Below are 23,175 nucleotides of genomic sequence, written 5' to 3'. Positions count from 1 at the left end.
GAAATCTGAGTTCCACAGTCAGGAAGTACTGTGTGTTCCAAATATAGGAAATCTGTGTTCCACAGTCAGGAAGTTCCATCCAATCGATGCTGAAAAGGGAGTGAGTCTATAGCTGACTTTTCCTGGTAAACCATTCCTATGTAAACCATTGTGCAGTACAGCTGTAACTTTGCACTTCACACTCGCCGACCACTCCTCGGGGATCACATGCCACTTGGAATGTAGTCTGGTGTCTCAGCTTTGTTCTAATCAGACATAGATACTGTCTAGAGGAACATTGTGCAAAGCCGCTTTGTACTTTGCTGTGTCATGGCGGTTAATATTGCAGGTACCATTCTTTTAGCTACTGGAGTCATTCTGATAATTTATCTCCGTAAATGGTGGAATAAGATAAAACAGAAAAACCTGCCTCCGGGCCCGACACCTGTACCTGTCCTGGGGAACGTTTTACAGATAGGCACTTCCGAACTACCTCAGTCCTTACTTAAGGTAAGTGAGCTTTAATATTGCTTATTTGCATTCACAATTAGTCAAATGTTGAAAATCACATTATTAGGATGACTGTTTGGCAGTCAAATAGTTAAAGGTGCAGTCGATAAACAATACGGGTCAATGGGTACATGAAATGTCGGCTATTTACCCTTAATAAATGTTTAAATCGAGTGTGCTGTTACTAGATATTTACAATAATGAGCATCATGATATAAAATATGGAATCTATTTAAAGTGTTTCAAGAATTTTTTTTCTGAAATATTTATTTTCATTTATTTTTTAGAGTAAATATTTTGAAGACATTTTTATTATAATAAATACTACTTTGTCATATGATACATAACAACTTAAAATCATATCATTCACGTACAAACCATTCTCCAGCACAGTTCCACCTTGCATGCAGAACCTCTGCCCATGATTTTCTTCTTTTTTCTCTGTTCTTAATGATTCACTCCCACTTAGGTTTTTTTATTCATTAAATGTGTGTATGTGCATGTAATGTAGTGCGAGTAGCGAAGTTGTCCATTACTTTTAGCATTGATGACCTATCCTTGGGATAGGTCATCAATGTCTGATCGGTCACGGTTCGACACCCTGCACCCCCGCTGATCAGCTGTTATTGGTGGCCGGAAGTACTCACTTGTGGAGCTGGCCGTCTTCTGAAAGTGACCGCAGCGGGGTACTACACATCCGCCTCCTATTGATTTGAATAGGAAGCGGATGTGTAGTACAGTGCCTCGGCCACTGTCAGAAGATGGCCAGCTCCAAAAGTGAGTACTTCCGGCCACCGATAACAGATGATCGGCAGGGGTGCCAGATATTGGACCCTGAATGATCAGACATTTTCATTGCTAAAGTATTGAACAACCTCTTTTATATACTCACCTCCCGCTACTGTTTCCGGGATCCAGTGCCATTCATCTCTGCTTCTGAGTGATGGTCACCACAATTGCGACTAGCCGGGTCACTCTATGCTCTATCTCTATGCGTGAGTCGGAAGTCTCTTTTACAGTATAAGCCTATGGAGTTTCGCTCTGACTATTCACAAACTTATATAGCTAAAGTCGCTTCTGGGTCACGCAGAGCGCAGCAAGACTTTTTAAAGCTGTGACGTCACTGAGAAGTGACGACATGCACATATAGGCCGAGGTCCCACTAGCGTATGGCATCAGATGAGAGAGCATTGGATGTGATATGCTAATGACAATCGGCTCCTGCTCTGCTGCGAGCGGGAGCCGAGTGTCAGTGCTCCGTGCTCCGATCCTCTCACACAGAGAGGATAGCAGCACAGCTGAGGAGGGGACGGAGAAATCAATATCTCCATCTCCTCTTTTGCTGGCAGCAGCGGGAATCGCACTGCATTCGGGTGATATCCGAGTGCAGTGCGATGTTTCACACGCACCCATAGGCTTATATGGGTGCGTGCGATCTGAATCCAACATGCAATCGCAGCATGCAGCGATTTTTTTTCCCGCCCGATCACAATCTGATCGGAGCTGGAAAAAAAAACGCCACTGGGCATACGCTCATAGGATTAAATTGGTTCGAATGCAATCCAATTTTTTTATCGGATTGCATTCGTCCGATTTAATCACAAGTGAGAGCGAGCCCATACACATATATAGGTGCTTCTCACAGACCCAGCTGTCTCCACATTCACACATGCTTGTTTTTCCACAATCTCCAACACCCTCTACTTTGACCGACAGCTCTGGCTTCATAGAGTCAGAGAAGGGTGGTGATAAATGGAAACCAAGCAGGTGGGAAGGTGTATATAAATGATCGGCCCCCCGGCAAAGCATGGAGCACATGTATTGGGTATAGACAGTCAATGGTCTATCCAACAACCAACATCATGACTGAGGGTGGTGGCATTGTGCAAGCATCACCTTGGACCTCATCGTGGCTTGTCCCCATCTGGATAAGAAGCCAAAAGCTACTTAAGCCAAGAATGTGATGTCGTGTTAAAGAAAAACTCCCACTACCCTTTTATGCAGTATACAGGTGCTTCTCACAAAATTAGAATATCATCAAAAAGTTAATTTCAGTTCTTCAATGCAAAAAGTGAAACTCATATATTATATAGAGTCATTACAAACAGAGTGATCTATTTCAAGTGTTTATTTCTATTAATGTTGATGATTATGGTTTACAGCCAATGAAAACTAAAGTCATTATCTCAGTAAATTAGAATAATTGACAAGAAACACCGCAAAGGCTTCCAAAGCATTTAAAAAGGTCAATTAGTTGATTTCAGTAGGCTCCACAATCACGGGGAAGACTGCTGGCTTGACAGATGTCCAGAAGGTAGCCATTGACACAGTCCACAAGGACCCAGAGTCTGGAGGAAGAGTGGAGAGGCCACAATCCAAGCTGTTTGAGGTCTAGTGTGAAGTTTCCACAATCAGTGATGGTTTGGGGAGCCATGTCATCTGCTGGTGTAGGTCCACTGTGTTTCATCAAGACCAAAGTCAGCGCAGCTGTCTACCAGGAAATGTTGGAGCACTTCATGCTTCCCTCTGCCGACAAGCTTTTTGGAGATGGAAATTTCATTCTCTAAAAGTACCATCACCTGGTTTACAAACAACAGTATCACTGTACTTGATTGGCTAGCAAACTCGCCTGACCTTAACCCCATAGAGAATCTATGGGGTATTGTCAAGAGGAAGATGAGAGACACCAGACCCAACAATGGAGACGAGCTGAAGGCTGCTATCAAAGCAACCTGGGCTTCCATAACACCTCAGCAGTGCCACAGGCTGATCGCCTCCATGCATTGATGCAGTAATTAATGCAAAAGGAGCCCCAACCAAGTATTGAGGGCATTTACTGAACATACATTTTGGATTTTAAAAACATTTTTCCAGCTGTTTCAGTATTCTAATTTACTGAGATAATGACTTGTTAGGAGGGCGGTTGCAGACAACTTTATTAAAATGGAACGCAACCGACCCCGGGATCCGCAATGCAGCCTAGAGGGCTGCTGCCGAACACTTTCCGGGTGGAAAGTAAAGTTACCAACTTAAATTATTATTATTATTATTTATTATTATAGCGCCATTTATTCCATGGCGCTTTACATGTGATAGGGATATACATAACAAAAGCATTTACATAATCTTAACAAAACGAGTCAGCGACTGGTACAGGAGGAGCGAGGACCCTGCCCGCGAGGGCTCACAGTCTACGAGGGATGGGTGAGGATACAGTAGGTGAGGGTAGAGCTGGTCGTGCAGTGGTGTTTACTGCAGGTTGTAGGCTTGTCGGAAGAGGTGGGTCTTCAGGTTCCTTTTGAAGGTTTCCACGGTCGGCGAGAGTCTGATATGTTGGGGTAGAGAGTTCCAGAGTAGGGGGGAAGCACGGGAGAAATCTTGTATACGAGTGTGGGAGGAGGAGATAAGAGGGGAGTAGAGCAGGAGATCTTGTGAGGATCGGAGGTTGCGTGCAGGTAAGTACCGGGATAAATGTTAAACCCTTCCGTGTTTCAGCACACAGGAACGGGTATAGCGGTTCGCTCTATCTCCGTTAGCTGCACGGGAGAAGAGTGACCGGGATAGCACCTACTTAACTGAAGAAGCACTCCGGGTTAATGCACACGGAGCGGGTTTCAGCTACATAGTTACATAGTTTATAAGGCCAAAAAAAGACAAGCGTCCATCCAGTTCAGCCTATTTCTTGTGCACTGCAGCTATTCCGCAGCGTTGATCCAGGGGAAGGCAACAAAAAAAACATGCGGTATAGGCCAATTTACATCATTGAGGAAAAATTCACTTCCCGACACCAATCTGGCAGTCAGATTAAATCCCTGGATTAATTAACTAAGCATAAGATGTAATTTTATTGTTCTCAAGAAAGGCGTCCAGGCCTCTCTTGAACTCATTAAGTGAGTTGGACATCACCACTTCCTCTCCCAGAGAGTTCCAGAGTCTCACAGCTCTAACCGTAAAGAATCCCCTTCTATGCTGGTGCAGGAATCTCCTTTCCTCCAGACGCATAATGTGCCCCCTTGTCTTTGTCACCATCCTTGGTATAAACAGGTCATGGGAGAGATCTCTGTACTGCCCCCTGATGTATTTATACATGTTTATGAGGTCTCCCCTAAGCCTTCTCTTTTCCAACGTAAATAGGCCTAATTTTGACAACCTCTCTGGGTATTCTAGTCCCTCCATTCCCTTTATTACCTTAGTCGCCCTCCTTTGTACCCTCTCTAGCTCCAATATGTCTTTCCTGAGCACCGGAGCCCAGAACTGTGCACAATATTCTAAGTGCGGCCTTACCAGCGCTTTATACAGAGGAAGAACAATGTTCTCATCATATGCCCCTATTCCTCTTCTGATGCATGCCATGACTCTATTTGCCTTCGCAGCTGCTGCCTGACACTGGGCACTCCAATTTAATTTGCTATTAACCAAGACGCCCAGGTCCTTCTCCATGTCAGATTTCCCCAACGGTTTCCCATTTAATATGTATGGGTGACTGCTGTTTTTCTTTCCCATGTGCATGACCTTACATTTATCGGCATTGAACCCCATTTGCCATTTTTTGGCCCAACTCCCCAATTTATCTAAATCCTCCTGTAGCTGTGCCCTATCCTCATCTATATTAACTACTTTACAAAGTTTAGTATCATCTGCAAATATTGCTATTTTACTATGCAACCCTTCCACTAGATCATTAATAAATATATTAAATAATATAGGGCCCAAGACAGACCCTTGAGGCACCCTGCTAGTAACCCTGACACACCCTGAGCTTACTCCATTGATAACCACCCTCTGCTTTCTATCACTCAGCCAGCTATTTACCCACTTGCACACATTATCCCCCAGACCAAGCATTCTCATTTTATATACCAACCTTTTGTGTGGCACGGTATCAAACGCTTTGGAGAAGTCAAGGTATACAACATCCACTGACTCTCCCCGGTCCAGCTGTGAGCTCACCTCCTCGTAGAAGGCGATCATTTTTGTTTGGCAGGAGCGATCCCTCATGAATCCATGTTGATATGGAGTTAGACAGTTATTATCATTAAGATATTCTACAATAGCATCGCTAAGAAATCCTTCAAACAATTTACCCACAACAGACGTTAAGCTGACTGGTCTGTAGTTCCCCGGGTCACTTTTACACCCCTTTTTGAATATTGGTACCACATTTGCTTGGCGCCAGTCTAGTGGGACAGTCCCTGTCCATAAAGAGTGCTTGAATATAAGATACAGCGGCCTGTCTATCACATTACTTAATTCTTTTAGTACCCGGGGGTGTATGTCATCTGGGCCTGGTGACTTGCCTATTCACACAATCTCCAAGAACCGCAGGGAGACGTGCGACTGGAGGGAAAGCAGTAGTCCTGTCTTCGATTCAGGCGCTACGCTGTAGGGATTGGCGCTAAGATGCATGTGTGACTACGCGACGGGTACACGTGCCTCCAGCCGGCGTGCCACCAGACTGAAGGGTACTACTCCACGTGGCTGACAGGCGATAGCCGTGGGCAGGGTGTCTGCAGACTGCTCGAGGTGTTAGGTGACCCCTTTGGCTGAGCCAGGCTGCAAGACGTAGCTACCTGCCTAAACGAATCTAAGCCTGCCTGAGTGACCTGTGCTAATCAGCCGAGCTAACTCTGGCATCGGCAGGTCACGGAGAGAGCAGCTAGAGAGCACACAACGGCAACACTTGCAAAATGATCTGAGCGCGTCGCCATGTTTGTGGGGGGGGCCTTTTAAAGACTAAGCCCTGCCCACCGACGCGCCATTGGTGACGTTACCCGTGGACCAATCAGGCGGTGCCAGGTCACCGGGTCAGGCGGGTACCGAACCACCAATCATGATCCGCCAGGTCACGGACATGCTCAGTGCGGCAAATCCTGGACTTAGACTCCACGAGCCCTGTCTCCAGCTGCAACCGATGCTTAACAATGCTAGGCACAAATACCCAAGAGAAAATCTGTACGGCTCGTGGAGCAGCTAGGTGTTGGGGCTGATGGTGATGCTGAGCAGCATGATCCCTGGCAGGACTGAAATGGGAGACCACAGAAGGTCCGGGACCCATTTCGAATCCAACACCAGATCGACACCTAACATTATCCCCCCCTCCACTTGACGCTCATTTTCCTCCATGAGCCATGGGGCAAGAATGTAGTCCACTGGGTCACAGGAAGGATTCACGGAACTGTGACCCCTCCGGTGTACCGGGTAACCTTTTTCAATGCGGGAAGCAAGATGGCAAGGAGTGACAACCAGTTCTCCATGTGTGGGATCTTTCACGGGTGACAGAGGGACAGGACCCGCTGGCAGAAAGATTTATCTCTCACACAGACGGGACATGCGTTTACAAAGTCCTTGATGTCCTGGCACCACTGGGGCCACCAATACGACCGTTGAAGAGACTTAGTGGTACGTTTGACCCCCAGGTGGACTCCTATCTTAGGGGCATGAACCCAGGAGAGCACCATATTCTGTAGATTAGGGGAAACAAACGTCTTCCCTGATGGAACCGGGTTAGAGGACACTGCAGCCACCCTCTTTTCCTGAGAGTTCTTTATGACATAATCTGACAAAACCCGGGTCCTGGGGACAAACAAAGAATCTGTTCCGGATGCCACAACGGTAGAGGGATCAGAGACTACCCTCCGGGTTACTTTGACCATACACTGAGACGCACAATTCTCACCCCAGGAAGAAATTCTCCCCTTATTGCAGTCAAAGTGTGGAGAATGACAACGAAGCCAGGGGAGACCCAATAACACCTCGTCTAACCCACCAGGAAAAATAAGAAATGAGATGACCTCCTGGTGGCCCTGAGGAAATGACATGGAGAGGGGAATCGACTGGTGGGTGATTTGCGCGTCCAGGAGTGAACCATTGACAACACTAATGTTCATTGGTCTGGAGATTAATTCAATAGGGATGGCATGCCTCTGGTCAAATGTAGATGATAAAAAATTGCCATCAGCACCAGAGACCACCCACGCCTTGGCAGTAACTGTAGATTTACCAAGGGACAATGTCACATTATATGAAAATTTGGAGGAAGAAGCCCCGGGCTTTAATACACCTCCTCCAACGGTGGTAAGACCTACTCGTTTTACTGACTGCTTGGAACCCTTATTTACGGGGTGCTTCAAGAGATGGGCAGGTCGGGAACGAGAGGGACTAGACTCAGTCTGGGAAATATCCATAGCCTCAGGCTCCGGGTCGAGAGTCTTGGGTTTGGGTCTAAAGACGCCTGGTGCCAACAGATGCTGAGGTCGGCAACCTCCAGGTCTAACTTATGTTCCGCATGACGCAAGTCAATACGGTCAGCGGGAGATATTAACTCCTCCAGAGAGGTTGGAATATCCCTGGTAGAAAAGGCATCTTTAATATTTCCAGCCAGACCCCTCCAGAACACCCGAATAAGCGACAGCTCAGACGAATCCAATTCAGCAGCTAGGCTTCTGAACTGGACGGCATAGTGACTGGCGGTGGCCGAACCCTGGACCAACGCAAGAAGCTTAAGAGCCGTATCATGTGTGACCTGAGGACACAGGAAAACACTTTTTAGGGTCTTAAGGAAAAGACCCGCATTTACTACCACCGGGTCATTCCGCTGCCAGAGAGGAGTAGTCCACTCCAGAGCCCTGTGGGAAAGCAATGAGATGATATATCCCACTTTGGCTCTTTTGGAGGGGAACCGTGCCTCCATCATCTCCAAATGAATGGAGCATACATTAATAAAACCCCTGCAAAGTTTACTATCCCCAGAAAATTTCTCCGGGAGAGCAAACCGGGGTAATGGGGCACTTGCAGTGGTTGCAGTATTCACTGCAGCCGAGTTAATGATATTGGCTGCAAGAGTAGCCGCCTGGGAAGCTACTGCAGTGACCGGAGCAGTTTGTTCCAGAGTTCTAAGTCTAGCCTCCAGTGGATGTATATACCGCTGCAGTTGTTGGTTGTCGGCCATGTTCGGCAAGACCCTGGCTCTCAGATACTGTTAGGAGGGTGGTTGCAGACAACTTTATTAAAATGGAACGCAATCGACCCCGGGGTCCGCGATGCAGCCTAGAGGGCTGCTGCCGAACACTTTTCGGGTGGAAAGTAAAGTTACCAACATAAATGTTAAACCCTTCCTTTAGCACACAGGAACGGGTATAGCGGTTTGCTCTATCTCCGTTAGCTGCACGGGAGAAGAGTGAACGGGATAGCACCTACTTAACTGAAGAACCACTCCGGGTTAATGCACACGGAGCGGGTTTCAGCGGTTCACACAATCTCCAAGAACCGCAGGGAGACGTGCGACTGGAGGGAAAGCAGTAGCCCTGTCTTCGATACAGGCGCTACGCTGTAGGGATTGGCGCTAAGATGCATGTGTGACTACGCGACGGGTACACGTGCCTCCAGCCGGCGTGACACCAGACTGAAGGGTACTACTCCACGTGGCTGACAGGCGATAGCCATGGGCAGGGTGTCTGCAGACTGCTCGAGGTGTTAGTCGACCTCTTTGGCTGAGCCAGGCTGCAAGACGTAGCTACCTGCCTAAACGAATCTAAGCCTGCCTGAGTGACCTGTGCTAATCAGCCGAGCTAACTCTGGCATCGACAGGTCACGGAGAGAGCAGCTAGAGAGCACGTGGAATACACTCGTCCACACAACGGCAACACTTGCAAAATGATCTGAGCGCGTCGCCATGTTTGTGGGGGGGCCTTTTAAAGACTAAGCCCTGCCCACCGACGCGCCATTGGTGACGTTACCCGTGGACCAATCAGGCGGTGCCAGGTCACCGGGTCAGGCGGGTACCGAACCACCAATCATGATCCGCCAGGTCACGGACATGCTCAGTGCGGCAAATCCTGGACTTAGACTCCACGAGCCCTGTCTCCCTCTGCAACCTATGCTTCACACTGCTAGGCACAAATACCCAAGAGACAATCTGTACAGCTTGTGGAGCAGCTAGGCATTGGGGCTGAAGATGATGCTAAGCAGCATGAGCCCTGGCTGGACTGAAATGGGAGACCACAGAAGGTCCTGGACCCATTTCAAATCTGACACCTAACATGACTTTTGTGCTTTCATTGGCTGTAAGCCATAATCATCAACATCAACAGAAATAAACACTTGAAATAGATCACTCTGTTTGTAATGACTCTATATAATATAGGAGTTTCACTTTTTGCATTGAAGAACTGAAATAAATTAACTTTTTGATGACATTCTAATTTTGTGAGAACACCTGTATACTACATTAAAGGGTAGTGGGAGTTTTTCTTTAACACGACATCACATTCTTAGCTTAAGGAGTTTTTGGCTTCTTATCCAGGTGGCGACAAGCCACGATGAGGTCCAAGGTGATGCTTGCAGAATGCCACCACCCTCAGTCATGATGTTGGTTGTTGGATAGACAATTGACTGTCTATACCCAATACAGGTGCTCCATGCTTTTGCGGCGGGCCGTTCATTTATATACACCTTCCCAACTGCTTGGTTTCCATTTATCTCCACCCTTCTCTGGCTCTATGAAGCCAGGGCTGTCACTCAAAGTAGAGAGAGTTGGAGATTGTGGAAAAACAAGCATGTGTGAATGTGGAGACAGCTGGGTCAGTGGGTGCTCTTGTCTGCTGGCCTGGCTGTCTTTAGAAATACAGCATAGGCCAGGGCTCATCCCACTGGATGTCCGTTCTCCTTCCCCCTGGACAGAATATCACTCAGGCAACACAGGGTGAGGGTAACACAATGGGGTGATACTTTATTGGATCATCAACAGTCAATAACATATAGTACAGTCCCAGCAAGTATATAAGATGGTGCAAATGACAGAGTCTCACCCTTCTGATGGGTATTAACCACAGATTTGGGGGAAGGTGGGAGGAGGTAATCCCTCATTGTTCAATTATTCAATTAACCTGCATATTTTGTCCTTCAAGGTTTGTAGAATAACTAACTGCAGGGACTGGTACAATAGTTAATCAGCAGGCATTCAACAAATTACATCAAGTCAACATACAACAAGAGTCGACATACAGATTCATATGTACAATGGCTCATGTCCTTTGACTTACTGAACAATATGTCTGGCATAATTAAGAATAAACGCTGTGTCATCACAGTGATTGTGTATTTAAATGATCGGCCCAGCCATGAAAAACTGAGTGGCGGTACTTATTTTGAACAGTCATTTTGTGCTGACAGAGTCCTTTTAATTTCCCTCTTTTGCTTTTGTCTCCATTAATTACTAGTGTTCTTATTTTCAATTTAAAGTCTGTTTTGCTTTGGGCCAAATATCGAGTCATCGGCTTCAATGGTACTGTAATTAGAGTTGGTTCGAATCAATTCATAGGACCCAGTCCAGCAGCAATGTCAGTAGTCTGTGGCTGACAGAGGGAAGCCACGTGAACCGCCCCCTATATTCCGGCATCCACATCTCTTCTCTTGATTGGCCTGCCTGGTTCTATGTGACATGTGCGTCAAACTGAAGACATTGTTTCAGGTCGACTAATTAATAGAGGAGCCGGGGATACCGTCTGGTAAGATGTAGTTTTCAAGGCTAATGGTATCCAAACGATGTGTCAGTCTGCTCCGCTCCTGCATCTGTATAGCCCCCGTCTCACATAGCGAGATCGCTGCTGAGTCAAGATTTTGGTGACGCAACAGCGACCTCACCAGCGATGTCGCTATGTGTGACACTTTGCAGCGATCAGGCCCCTGCTGTGAGGTCGCTGATCACTGCAGAATGTCCTGGACCATTTTTTGGTCTTTGCCCTCCCGCTGGTCAGCACTGATCGCTGTGTGTGACCAGCGGGACCAGCGATCAGGCTGGTAACCATGATAAACAGCGGGTTCCTAGGGGCACAAGCGCACTTAGTAACCTGCTGTTTATCATGGTTACCACTCTACTACGGTGAGCGGTAACCTCCCGCTCACCATAGCAGAGTGGTAACCATGATAAACAGCGGGTTACTAAGTGCGCCTGTGCCCCTAGTAATCCGCTGTTTATCATGGTTACCAGCCTGCTCCTGCTTCAGCCAGGAGCAGGACATCATGGAAAGATTCATTCCACGATGTCGCTGCTCCCCTGATCGCTGGTGAGCCTGTCTGTTTGACAGCTCACCAGCGATCACTTAGCGACGCACCAGCGATACCGGCCAGGTCACATCGTTGTCGGGATCGCTGGTGCGTTGTTATGTGAGATGGTACATTATGATTGTCCTGATTTAAGTGTACATTATGGAACCTTAAATAGGTGTTCCCCTAATCGAAAATGAACCCTTATCCATAAGACAGCTGATAATTTACTGATTGCTGGGACACGCAGCAATTCTAAATCCAGAGAACTGAGCCCTGTCTAGAAAGGAGCAGAGGTCCTTATGCTCGACCCTCACTCCATTCAATGTCTACTGGACTGCCACAGAAAACTGAGTACAGCACTTGGCTATTTCTGACAGTCCTATAGCCAATGAATGGAGCGGAGGTCGAGCATATGCGTCTCTGCTCTATTCAAGATGTGAATGTGCCGAGCCCGGTTTTTATGATGCAGAGTCCCGAGTTTTTTCTACGGTTGGACCACCAGTGATCAGTAAGCTAACCCCTATCCTTTTGGAGAGGTGATAATTTTTTACTCTAGGAATGCAAAATTGTGCAAAGGTGATATACAAAAGAACACTAACTGGTTAGAAAGTTTAAAGACAGAACATGGCCTATAGTCTTCACCATCCTCTTCCTTAGAATATTCTACACAATTGTACTCTACAATCCATCAGATACAAAAGAAATTCCCCTGAAATAATATTCTATGCTAAATAATATTTTTATATTCCAATGTAGCTTAGTGAGAAGTATGGACCTGTGTATACTATCTACCTCGCCAGCCAACGTGCCGTCATACTAATTGGCTATGATGCTGTAAAGCAGGCACTGGTTGACCACAGTGATGTGTTCAGTGAAAGAGCCGAAGTCAAAGTTATGGATCTGTTTTTTAAGGATTATGGTAAGACATACATGCATATTTGGGACATTTTTACGTAGATTGTAAGTTTATTTTAGACATTTTTTTTGAACAACAGTATTCCTGTAGTAGATTTTTGTCCAAGGCCTCCAAGCACCCAAGGCTAGTTCCTCCAATGTCACCAAGTTGCCATATCCTTGATCAGAATCTTAGAAGAAATGGAGAAACCTCCTCTGTTGGAATCTGTCCCTTTTAATTCCTGCAAACTGTTCATATTTTTTTTATAAAAGATTTTACATGTGACATTTGATCAACAGAGCCATAAGCTCTACCAGGAAAGCTCATCACAATGCAAGAACCCATTAAAAGATATTAGAAAATATTATAAAAATAATTATAGAGAACCCATTATGGCGATATATGGATCCTACTTTGGCTACTTCTACATCCGTGTCTGCCCTGTTCATTGACTGTGACTATGGACCATAATGGCATCATTTTTTATGACTGACTGGGATAATATTTTATTTTTTAAAAATTTATATATGTTATACATTTTAGGGGTCCTTATGAGCAATGGAGAAAGATGGAAGACTCTTCGTCGATTTTCTCTTATGACTTTGAGAAATTTTGGAATGGGAAAAAGGAGCATTGAAGAAAGAATCCAAGAAGAAGCCCGATGTTTGACGGAAAGATTCATGAAAACTAAAGGTCGGTGATGATGAGAAATAATGTAAACAGTGGAATGATTGGAGTTGTATTTCTGTAACAGCTGGAGATGTATAAATTTGGTTAGGGGCATATAAACAGGCCCTTAAACTTCCACCGATTGGCTGTCATTTAAAGGGTTATACCTATCTCCAATATCTTATCCCTATATGTAGTAGGTGTAATAATATTATTAGCAAATACCTCTAATAAGAAATGTAGTATAGTTCCTCTGATTCACTATGTAGCTTACTCCATGTGCAGGGCATTGCAGTAGTTTAGGTATCAATGGTTATGACCACTTATATAGTGACAGTTGTTAGTGGTCATAATCATGGATACTTAAGCTACTGGCAATGTCCTGCACATGGTGTAAGCGACATATTGAATCAGAAGAACTATACTACATTATAATTGGCGGTATTTGCTAACATTATTATTATTATTACATATTGTGATTGGATTTTGGTGATGAGAATTCCCCTTTAAATGACCGCCGATTGATGGATATTTATCGGCCACGGTTGACCTGTTTATATGGGCCCCTTAATGGCCTTTTCAAACAGGCCGACTGCACTTTCATGCCCGCAGAACGATCAACGATCGCTAATATAAATTTTCTGGGATCATGTGTCCTCCGCAGCACATGTCCAGTTCACACAAGACAATGTCCTACTGTGAATGATGATTTTTAAACTTGATTAAAGATGATCTCATCTGACGAATGATCGTTTGGTTCATTGTTGGGTAATAACTGGCCTGTTTATATAGGCCGATAATTGAGAAACAAGTTAACTAACTGAGTTATTGGCATGTCTAAATGGGACCCTAAAAGTCTAGGAGACGCTAGAAGTTGGGTTTGCAAGTTGGAGACTAATTCTATAGAGAAAGTTTTAGTAAACAAAGCAACCAGTAATTACAGACTCCAGATCTCTAGTAATCCTGTAAAACCTGTTGGATGACTTAACGACAGATCAAAGGTTTACATTGCTAGACTGGAATTTGCTCTTTTGTCATTGCCAGTGAAAAGAATAAATACACTGGCATGTAAATCGTGTAGGAGATAAAAAAAAACTTCTCTGAAATCTTATCCCCTAAAGGCATAGACTGGAAGCTTTGTATAATTGATTGTTATATATGTGCAAGCTGAGGCCATTTGTTATATGGACCTTAAGACTCCTGGTTTGGCGCTGCTTATGCCTAATTTTATTATTTCAGCAATGCACACAAATAGGATATTGGTATTTTTTTGTAGGCTTGGAGAAAACCGCACAACCCTGTGGAAACCCAAGGTTGAGTCTTTATTCAGACTTCTTCTGTTACCATTTCAACTTAGTACTGCAAATTACCGAGTCACCATGTCGTTACATAGGGTTCCCATAGGCGTTGAAACTCTACTTTCCTAAAGTGGTGGATTAGGGGCCGTAGCCCAAGAAAACTTAAGAGTGGACACCTCTTGTTTGGCTTGATAAAGGCCCTCTGTGGCCGAAACGTTGAATGTCGGTGTTTTTCTTGAAGGAGATTACCCAGTGCCTTGGTTTTTCGGATTGTTTACAGTTTCAATTGATAAGGCTGAGACAGTAATACTTCATTACGGCCCATAAATAGATGTGAAGGTGTTTTTGTGAAAACCCAGGCTTAGACAAGTTTATCTCTATACCAAGATGACCACATTTTTTAGGCTTTATGTAAAAGGTTTTTGTGTTGCAAAAGGCAGAATTGGAGGTCTACCTACTAACACAATAAATTGTAAAATTAATGATTGTAGATCATTTTTCATCCATTATTATAATCAAATTAAAATAAACAAAGTACAGTATTAAAGTAATTTTGGCTTCGTATAGTCGCTGACTAGTTCTATATATCGTTAACTACAGACGCTCCATTCGATCCCACGTATCTATTGCGGCTTTCTGTTTCTAACGTCATTTGCTCCGTTGTGTTTGGCGAGAGATTTGACTACGAGGATGAAAAGTTTATGTCTCTCCTCTCTCATATTCGAGATTTTGTCCGAGTGTTCAAAACTTTTTGGGGACAGGTAAGCGATGCTGTAGGCTTTGTTGAGTATAATACATTAAGGTCTGGTGTTTTGTGGTCACCAATGTTCTTCTTCCGAAGTAATTATATGCATAATTTGTCCAAAAATTATTAATTGGCCTAATCATGGTGGCTTATATTATTTTTAAAACTAGTGCATAGGAAACACTCTTTCAGCTAAGAGAGTGGTCTTCATTATGGCATCAGGTTTTACAACCAATACTTTGTTTGTTTCTGCTTCTACTTCTTTTCCATAACTCTTGGGCCCATATTTTCTTTGAATACAATATAGTTTCTCTGTAGAAGAATGTCCTGCAGTAAAAATGCTGCACATGTTTTTAGAACTGTTTGTATCTTAAAAGATGGGTGTCATTTACAGTTAGATGTCACGGATGGTTATCGTAAGATACTACAACAGTTCCACCACAGTCGAGTTGATCCAAAGTGACTGTTCGCTTTTGCTTATACAACATGTCGCTGTGGGTGTCTAGGAGGCTACTTCCTACCATGGTCTTTGTTGCTTACATGCACTATGTGGCTTTGCATTATTCAGTTAGTATGGAAGCTATTCTTTACTTCTGTCACTCCGTCTGGCCACCATTCTACAGATGCCCAACTACCTGCTACTGTAGACATGCAGCAAGCACGTTGCACAATGCTCTCAGCAAGAAGAATACGGGCCGGGGCCACAGAGTGGGCAACACAGCTCTAGCCAAATTTCTCATTAAAGGTTATTATCTCTTTAACCAGTAGTTGTAAATGTAACTTGCATTAGTTGTAACAGCAGCAATACTGTTGTAAATTCAGCACAGGACACCTACCAATCAAAAGTTATCACCTATCTTGTGGATAGTTGATAACTTGTTTTCACAAGACAACCCTATTAATCCTCTCTGATTATGGATGAAGAAGGCAGACTCAATACTACTTGAGAAAGATATGCAATGACTCCCTTGGAACATAACTGCTGGTCTTTGCCCACCAGTCCACTTACTCTTAACTTGGATTACCAGATGACCATCCGGCACCAGGACAGACACTCTCTCATCAACCTCTGGTCACTCAAACTCTGAGCCAGAACCCCTGGAGCTGATGACTCCCAAGATTTTAGTCTCTACCCACTTACCAGGTTGCTTTATGGCAACCAGAGTCAGACCCTAGTGTACGTCACCCAAGTCTTACATTTTTTGGCTTCAACACATGGCAATTGTACCTTGCCTTTATTGTGCAATAACACTCATACTCTCTACTTTTCTTTGCCTTTACTTGATGCCCCCAGACATTTCTTATAGTGGCTAAACTCAGGCCTATTTGCAAAGCGCTCACTCAGCAGGCCACTTAAGAACAATAAATGGTCATTTTTCACTCCTGCACAGAACTCTTCATAGATTATCCATTCAAGAGTCTCTCCCCAAACTGACATTCAGCACCTCCTTCTACTACAAGTTGACAGCAGGAAAAACTGCCATGGTTGGTGCCGTTGCCACAGATAGCAGACCACCAACCATTTACAACCCATGAGCCACGGGTCCACAGTGAAAAAGATGGGATCTGTATGGGACAGGAAAAAAATGTAACCAATAAATTTATAGGAGAAAATACATTTTAAAATAGTGGTACCCTTGCATTAAAGAAATGGCCCTAACAAAGGCTGAGCCACCTGTCTTGAAGGACTTCATAAAAGCCATGACTGCCACTACGGTACATATGCTTTTGCCATTTACTCAATTGGTTGGATAGCAAGTTGATACAAACTTTTTTTCCAGTTTGAAATTTATATGTATATTCACATACCTGAATGAGTTTGGAAGAAACAGGGAGGAAGAATGTTTTGATTAATTATTAGTAGACACAAAACAATGAAGCGTTAAAAATACTATACAATAGATGGTCATCCGTTTTTTATTTAAGATGTGTGGCAGAAAGTTAAATAAAGTTTTACACTAGATTTTTACACATTTATAAATTTACCTAATATTTTTTAATTCATATTTTAATATTTAAATCTTATTTTTATTTTAGCTTTTAAACCTTTTCCCAAACTTCATGGCCCGTGTCCCAGGTCCTCACCAGAGCATCTTCAAAAGTTTTGAAAAGTTAAAAGAATTTGTGATGGATATGATAAGAGCCCACCAAGATACTCTTGATGAGAATTGTCCCAGGGACTTTTTAGACTGCTTTCTCATAAAGATGAAAGAGGTACTTTTGTGAACAATATTTAGATCAATTTATAGTCATATAACTAAACTTTTTATTTTTTTTTATCTAATTATCCTCCAGGCATTGTACAATTGTTTTTTTTGTAACATAATTTATGACTGCTTGATTATAGTGTGATCTGTGCTGAGCAGCAGTTAAAGGGATCTTCTAAAGTAACATAAACTGGGCATTGAAACAGCACAGTAGCTACTTTAGACACTTCTTTTAACTGCTGCTCATCAAAGATCACACTGACATTTTTGTGATATAATTTAAATGTATTGTGCATTGTAAAGTATAACATTTTCTGTAATATACTAGATTGAGAGAGAAAGAAGCAAAGAAAGGCAAACACTGTGAAACAGCACTGCAGCTATGCCCAGTTTGTTACCTTTTGAAGTTCTTTTAACTGCTGCTCAGCAAAAATCAGACTATAATCAAACAGTCAAACAAAATATTACAAAAAAAAACTAATTTTGCAATGCCTGGAGGATAATTTAATAAAAAAAATGTTTACTCTATAACTAAACATTTTTTGGGGGTTGTTATCATTGTATTTGCTTCAGTGTTATATATGACTCCAAGGGGGCAGCTAGAGCTGGTGTAGAGATAAAAGTTAAAGCTGGGCCTAAGTGCCTAAAGGGATTCAAAGACTTTTTTCGCCCTATAAGAAGATGCCAGTATAAGAAGGAGCACATGGCAAGTGTTCACACTTGCATAGTTTTTACATCCAGTCCCACCTGCTTTAGCTTTTTTTTCTGCTTGACCTGACTATGGGTGGGTGTAGATATTTTTCATGATAAATTATTAAAAAGTAAAGTGTCTTTTTAGGAGAAAAAGAATCCAAGCACAGAATTTCATGAGGATAATCTACTGGGGACCATAATTGACTTATTCTTTGCTGGAACAGAGACTACAAGTTTAACAGTCAGATATGGCTTTCTTGTACTGATGAAATATCCAGAAATACAAGGTAATAAAGAATACAGATTTATTATGCCACAACGTAAGACTGGGAGGCATGGTAGAGATGTGAGGTGCTTGGTATTGCACAAGGAACACCACGTTACACAACCGGAAAGGGGGCCACTGGCCTTGGTGGTCCGGGTGTGCAGAACTAGCACTTCTGATCCCATACTACATGTAGCCACAGTTACTTTCCCTTACTTTAGTTCACTGATAGCTTAGTGTTATTTGGGCTCTGTATGATTTAGATTTTGGGCTCCATGTGGTGAATATTGGATGGCATCAATAGAAAGTGTTTTAAGACCAACCCTGTATGCAACTAAACCATATAGGGTCCCTTTCTCTATGAAAAATGTCCTCTTATGTATTTCAGTCAAGGTTCACAAGGAGATTGACAATGTGATAGGAAAAGATCGCTGTCCAGCAATAGAAGACAAAATGAAAATGCCGTACACAGAAGCCGTGATCCACGAGGTCCAAAGATTTGCGGATATTATTCCTGCAGGACTCGCTCATGCTACAAGCAAAGACACAACCTTCAGGGGCTACCATATTCCAAAGGTAAGCTCATCTTGTTCACATCTTGACATGGTTCATGTTTTTCTTCAATTAAATTAGGAAAAAGCACCAGTTTTACTTTTGGGCTTTGTCCGGTATTGCAAGCGTATAGATAAATTGGGCTCATCAGTAAGTCCACCATTTTCTTCATTGGTCAGATTGTCCCATTTAAGATCTTGGAATTGTTTATCGTTCATTTGTGAAAATATTTCCACTGGCTCTATATAGAAAACTCAGGTTTAGGATCATTCGATTTCTTCAGGTTGGTTCTTCTTTCCCCAAGCACAATCACAAAAAGGTGTGCACTCTAGTTTACTGGCTGAAATTTCTCACTTTGAGTATTTTATATATGGTAATGCAATGCCGGCCTCATTCATCTGATTGCTCTGAGATACACTTCCACACTCAGCTGATAAATAGTGAAGAGCAAATCGATTCATAGCAAATCTAATTGCTTGTCTATTAAATTTGGATTCACCAGGGCTGGAAAGGGTTCAAAATAAAAATAAATAGGAAAAAAATCCCTTATGCTTATCTTTCCTTACGAGAGATTAGTGAGTCACTTTGTGCAACAATGGTCCAGGTCAGTACTCTCTGGATGTGGGCAGGAACTGCGCAAATTTCCTCTTCCTCCAGGATCCCAGACTAGGCTCCTGATTAGCTGGGCTTGCGAGAAGTAGGCACTTTGTACAGATGACATCACACTGGGGAGCACAAAAGCTCTAGAAATTAATGCAGCTTCTGTCTACAGCCAGAGAACACTGACCTAGACCCAGGTTGCGTGAAGAAATTCACTCATCTCTATTCCACACTTGTTTTTATGACGCCACAGCTTCTCGGTCCTTGATGCCGGTCTTCTGCTTTTCTAGAACTCCATTCCTGAGGACTATGATTGGCCTCATACAGTCACACAGGCCAGGGCAACTGTTGGCCTCCCACGTAACCTGGTGAGGCCAATCCCAAGCCTCTGGTTAGCCTCAGCACTGGAATGGAGTGACAGAAGAATAAGAATCTGGGTTAAACATTGAAGTGTTGCAATGATGGCGATGGAGGAAAAAGTAAAGGGGGTGGGGCAGTTAAGTGATTTTTTTTCTATTGTTTTATTACTTTACAGTGAAGGCAATTGAGGCAGTTTCAATCCAGATGGAATTAATTTGCAATTAATTAAATTTGCCCATGAAATTTGGAGAGATTGACTCTTCTCTACAAGAGTAGGATTAGTAGTGCTGCTTTTTTTTTTGTAAACTATAAGACCCTTTAGAAGCATGGACAACCCCAATGTACAAATTATTTAAAGCTGACTTGTATTGTTTATTTTTATTACTTTTTAATACTTTTGTCTACAGGGAACTACGGTATTTCCAGTCTTGACCTCTGTACTGAAAGACCCAAAACAATTCAAAAACCCAGAAAAATTTGATCCTGGACGCTTTTTGGATGAAAATAATGGCTTTAAGAAACATGATGCATTCATGCCCTTTTCTGCAGGTAAAATAACCTTCCATTATACTGAATCTCATACTGGAAATCTAATTATGTAAAAGTCAACAGAGCCTAAATATAGTATCTTATGTAATGATGGGCATACTATGTATAATCATTCTGTCTCCTCAGGAAAACGCATGTGTATGGGAGAAGGCCTGGCTCGCATGGAGCTCTTCCTATTTTTTACTACTGTACTGCAAAAATTTACATTGAAGCCCACAGTGGATAGACAACAGTTGGACCTTACACCTGCACCCAAAACCAATGGCTCACTCTCCCGATCCTATGAGATGTACGTTGTCCCTCGCTGAGGCGTTCCTCTTTACTTTGGTAGCTTGATCTATGAGCGTCATATTTAACCAAACTTAAATGTACTGTATGATTTAGCATATTAATGATATGGCCCAAATAGATCTCTGAATTAATACACATATTGGACATACATGTTTTAGTATAAATCTTCACTGTCTCCTCAATGTTGAAGTTAAGAACTGAAGATCTACTTCCGTTTATAAAGAGAACTATTCATTATCATGTTGATGAAAATTTCAACTGTAAGGGATCATTCAAGTGTCAGTATTTTTCACGTACAAGAAAAAAAGAACAGATTATTCTGGTCCGAGTTATCAGTTTTTCTAGTATGTGGAGAGAATTAAAAAAAAGTTTCCCAACCTTCAACTTTCATGGCAGTCCATGAAAATCAGATCAAATCAAAATTGGACATGTGGCCGATACTTTCTGAGGAACACTCAGTCCAAGGAAAGAATTGGATATCTTCATAGCCTCATACAATATCATAAGTATGAGTGCTTTCCTTGAAAACAATTGGATAATATTCGTACGTGTAAATCGAACCCTAACACAAAGAATAGATCGGCTGTCGGAGAACAGTAGATCATTATCATTCCGTGTTTGTATCCTTTCTACATGGAGCTCAACCATACATGTAGCATCTCGCCTTGGACTAAGATTAACATTTACCTTTTTGGATCCTCTTTGTGGCACAAATGGCTGAAAGATGAGCCAAATCCCTTAAGAGGTGCATGCCTCACAATGAATTTGGCACCTATTACTCCAGAAGTGTTTGCATCCAAACTGGAGTACAAAATGCTAGTCTTCATTTATTGGCCCCCATGGGTAATAAGGTCACAGAGGAGTTGGTGATGCTAACTAAAAATCTGACGGATAGATTTTTTTGGAAGGTGAAATCATAACCTTGTTTCTCAGCAATGAGACCTTAAAGTCTGTTGCACTAATCACTTTATTCTACCACAATGAATGTGCGATCAATTTTGTTAGTAGAATTTCCCAAACCATGCTATGTCAACTGCATTGTGGCCCAGATGGTTCAAATTACACTTTTGGGGTGATGCTCAATTTTCCTGGCAGACCGAGCTGTAGGGGAGGGTATTTTTTTTTGTAGCTCGTTGCGTTACAGATAAGTCAAGATTGTGAGAAGTGTTTTTCTGTTTTATTTTTTTTTTAATTTGTACATTCTGAAGTAAAGACAAATTGGAATCAAGTTCATTGTAATCAAGTCTCTTGTTTTCTGATTTCCTATGAGCTGTGAACTGCGATGGTAAAATCGAAAACTTGGTAGTCAATGCAGGAATTGAGCAGATTTGAAGCTGTTTTACAGCCTGCATCAGCAATGATCATCCACAACATTAACATACAGTAATGTTGTATAGGTCCTTGTAATACTGCAGAAACAGCTCTGATCCAACAAGACATGGACTCCTGAAATCCTCTTAAAGTCCTGTAAGTTGTAAGGTGCAGTGTAAATATATTTCTAAAGGTGCTATTGACATGAAATTCTCACCAGATATCAGTAACAACCCATCCAATCCACACAGGCAAAGAAATTAAATCCTAGATGTCAATAAATTAAGTGATTTGTAATAATGAGAAATGACAGTGGGTCGTGATAGTTTTGGAGAAATTGCTATACCACCAGGTTGAGGTTGTGAGCCATGCAAGGCACATGTATGAGGTTGCCCCAGTGTAGGACCGCCACCAGGTTTGCACCGTTGTAGCTCACGGCCTTCCCTGGCCCCATGTTCAGAAGAAACAGCCATTGCTCAAACTAGATAGCTTTTCACAACTCTTGAGCTGTGTGACTGCGACTGCGATCACCAAGGCATATTAATTTAAACACTGATTGCAGTGAGCCCTGGCTGTGCAGTATGGAGGTGAGGGGATTCTCTCTGCATTGTTGAAACGCGTGTCTTATTAAGGTAGAGGTTAAGGGCACAGGTGGAGGCCCTAGAGGAGGTGGAGGAGTTAGAAGCAGTGGAGAAAGTGTTAGATGCAGAGCTTTGTCCATCAAAATTGGGAATTCCAAGACTTGTGAAGCAGTCCCTTCCTCGCCTGCCACCAGAGTCACCCAGTGCCCAGTCAGCAAGATGTAACGCCCCTGGCCATGCTTGCTCGTCCAGGTTTCAGTGGTTAAATGCACGCTGGCAGACATAGATTTTTTTCAAGGAATGGGTGATGTTGTCTGCGACATGCTGATGTAGCGCAGGCACAGCTTTATTAGAGAAGCAATGGAGACTGGGCAACTGATACTGAGGGACAGCAACAGCCATCAGCTTTTGGAAACCATCTGTATCTACTAGGTGGAAAGACAGCATTTCCGTGGTCAACAGATTGGAGATGGTGAATAGAGATGAGCGGTGTTCGACTAGAACTGTTCGCCAATCTCAAATTCGAGCTGTTTTGGTCGGTGTTCGAGTTGTTCGACGAACCCGAACGATTTGCAAAAAATTCGGCTGTTCGAGGTTATGTTCGATAACTGTTCGTGCACCAAA

The 23,175-nt window shown here is 43.1% G+C and overlaps 1 protein-coding gene across 1 annotated transcript; it reads left to right on the top strand.

Moving 5' to 3' along the window:
- Window positions 1–36: 36 nt before the first annotated feature.
- On the top strand, window positions 37–21,898 carry LOC141154982 (cytochrome P450 2A4-like). Its single transcript, XM_073641569.1, has 9 exons — window positions 37–489; window positions 12,292–12,454; window positions 12,974–13,123; window positions 14,998–15,158; window positions 17,180–17,356; window positions 18,188–18,329; window positions 18,696–18,883; window positions 20,227–20,368; window positions 20,495–21,898. The coding sequence occupies exons 1-9, from the start codon at window positions 310–312 to the stop codon at window positions 20,674–20,676; spliced, it is 1,485 nt and encodes a 494-aa protein (XP_073497670.1). The 5' UTR covers window positions 37–309; the 3' UTR covers window positions 20,677–21,898.
- The last annotated feature ends 1,277 nt before the right edge of the window (window positions 21,899–23,175 follow it).

The sequence above is a fragment of the Phyllobates terribilis genome, unplaced genomic scaffold, assembly GCF_046119375.1.
Source record: "Phyllobates terribilis strain yellow unplaced genomic scaffold, ASM4611937v1 Scaffold_7__3_contigs__length_470593459, whole genome shotgun sequence".
In the NCBI taxonomy this organism is placed as follows: Eukaryota; Metazoa; Chordata; class Amphibia; order Anura; family Dendrobatidae; genus Phyllobates; species Phyllobates terribilis.
Note: the sequence above shows the minus strand (reverse complement) of the source record. Positions and strands in the feature narration are given on the sequence as shown.

Excerpts from the sequence above, each read along its gene's own strand:
- LOC141154982 (XM_073641569.1), top strand. The coding sequence starts at position 310 with ATGGCGGTTAATATTGCAGGTACCATTCTTTTAGCTACTGGAGTCATT. Across the intron at positions 12,455-12,973 it reads TCTGTTTTTTAAGGATTATG|GGGTCCTTATGAGCAATGGA; the intron begins GTAAGACATACA and ends TATACATTTTAG. Across the intron at positions 17,357-18,187 it reads TTCTCATAAAGATGAAAGAG|GAGAAAAAGAATCCAAGCAC; the intron begins GTACTTTTGTGA and ends GTGTCTTTTTAG.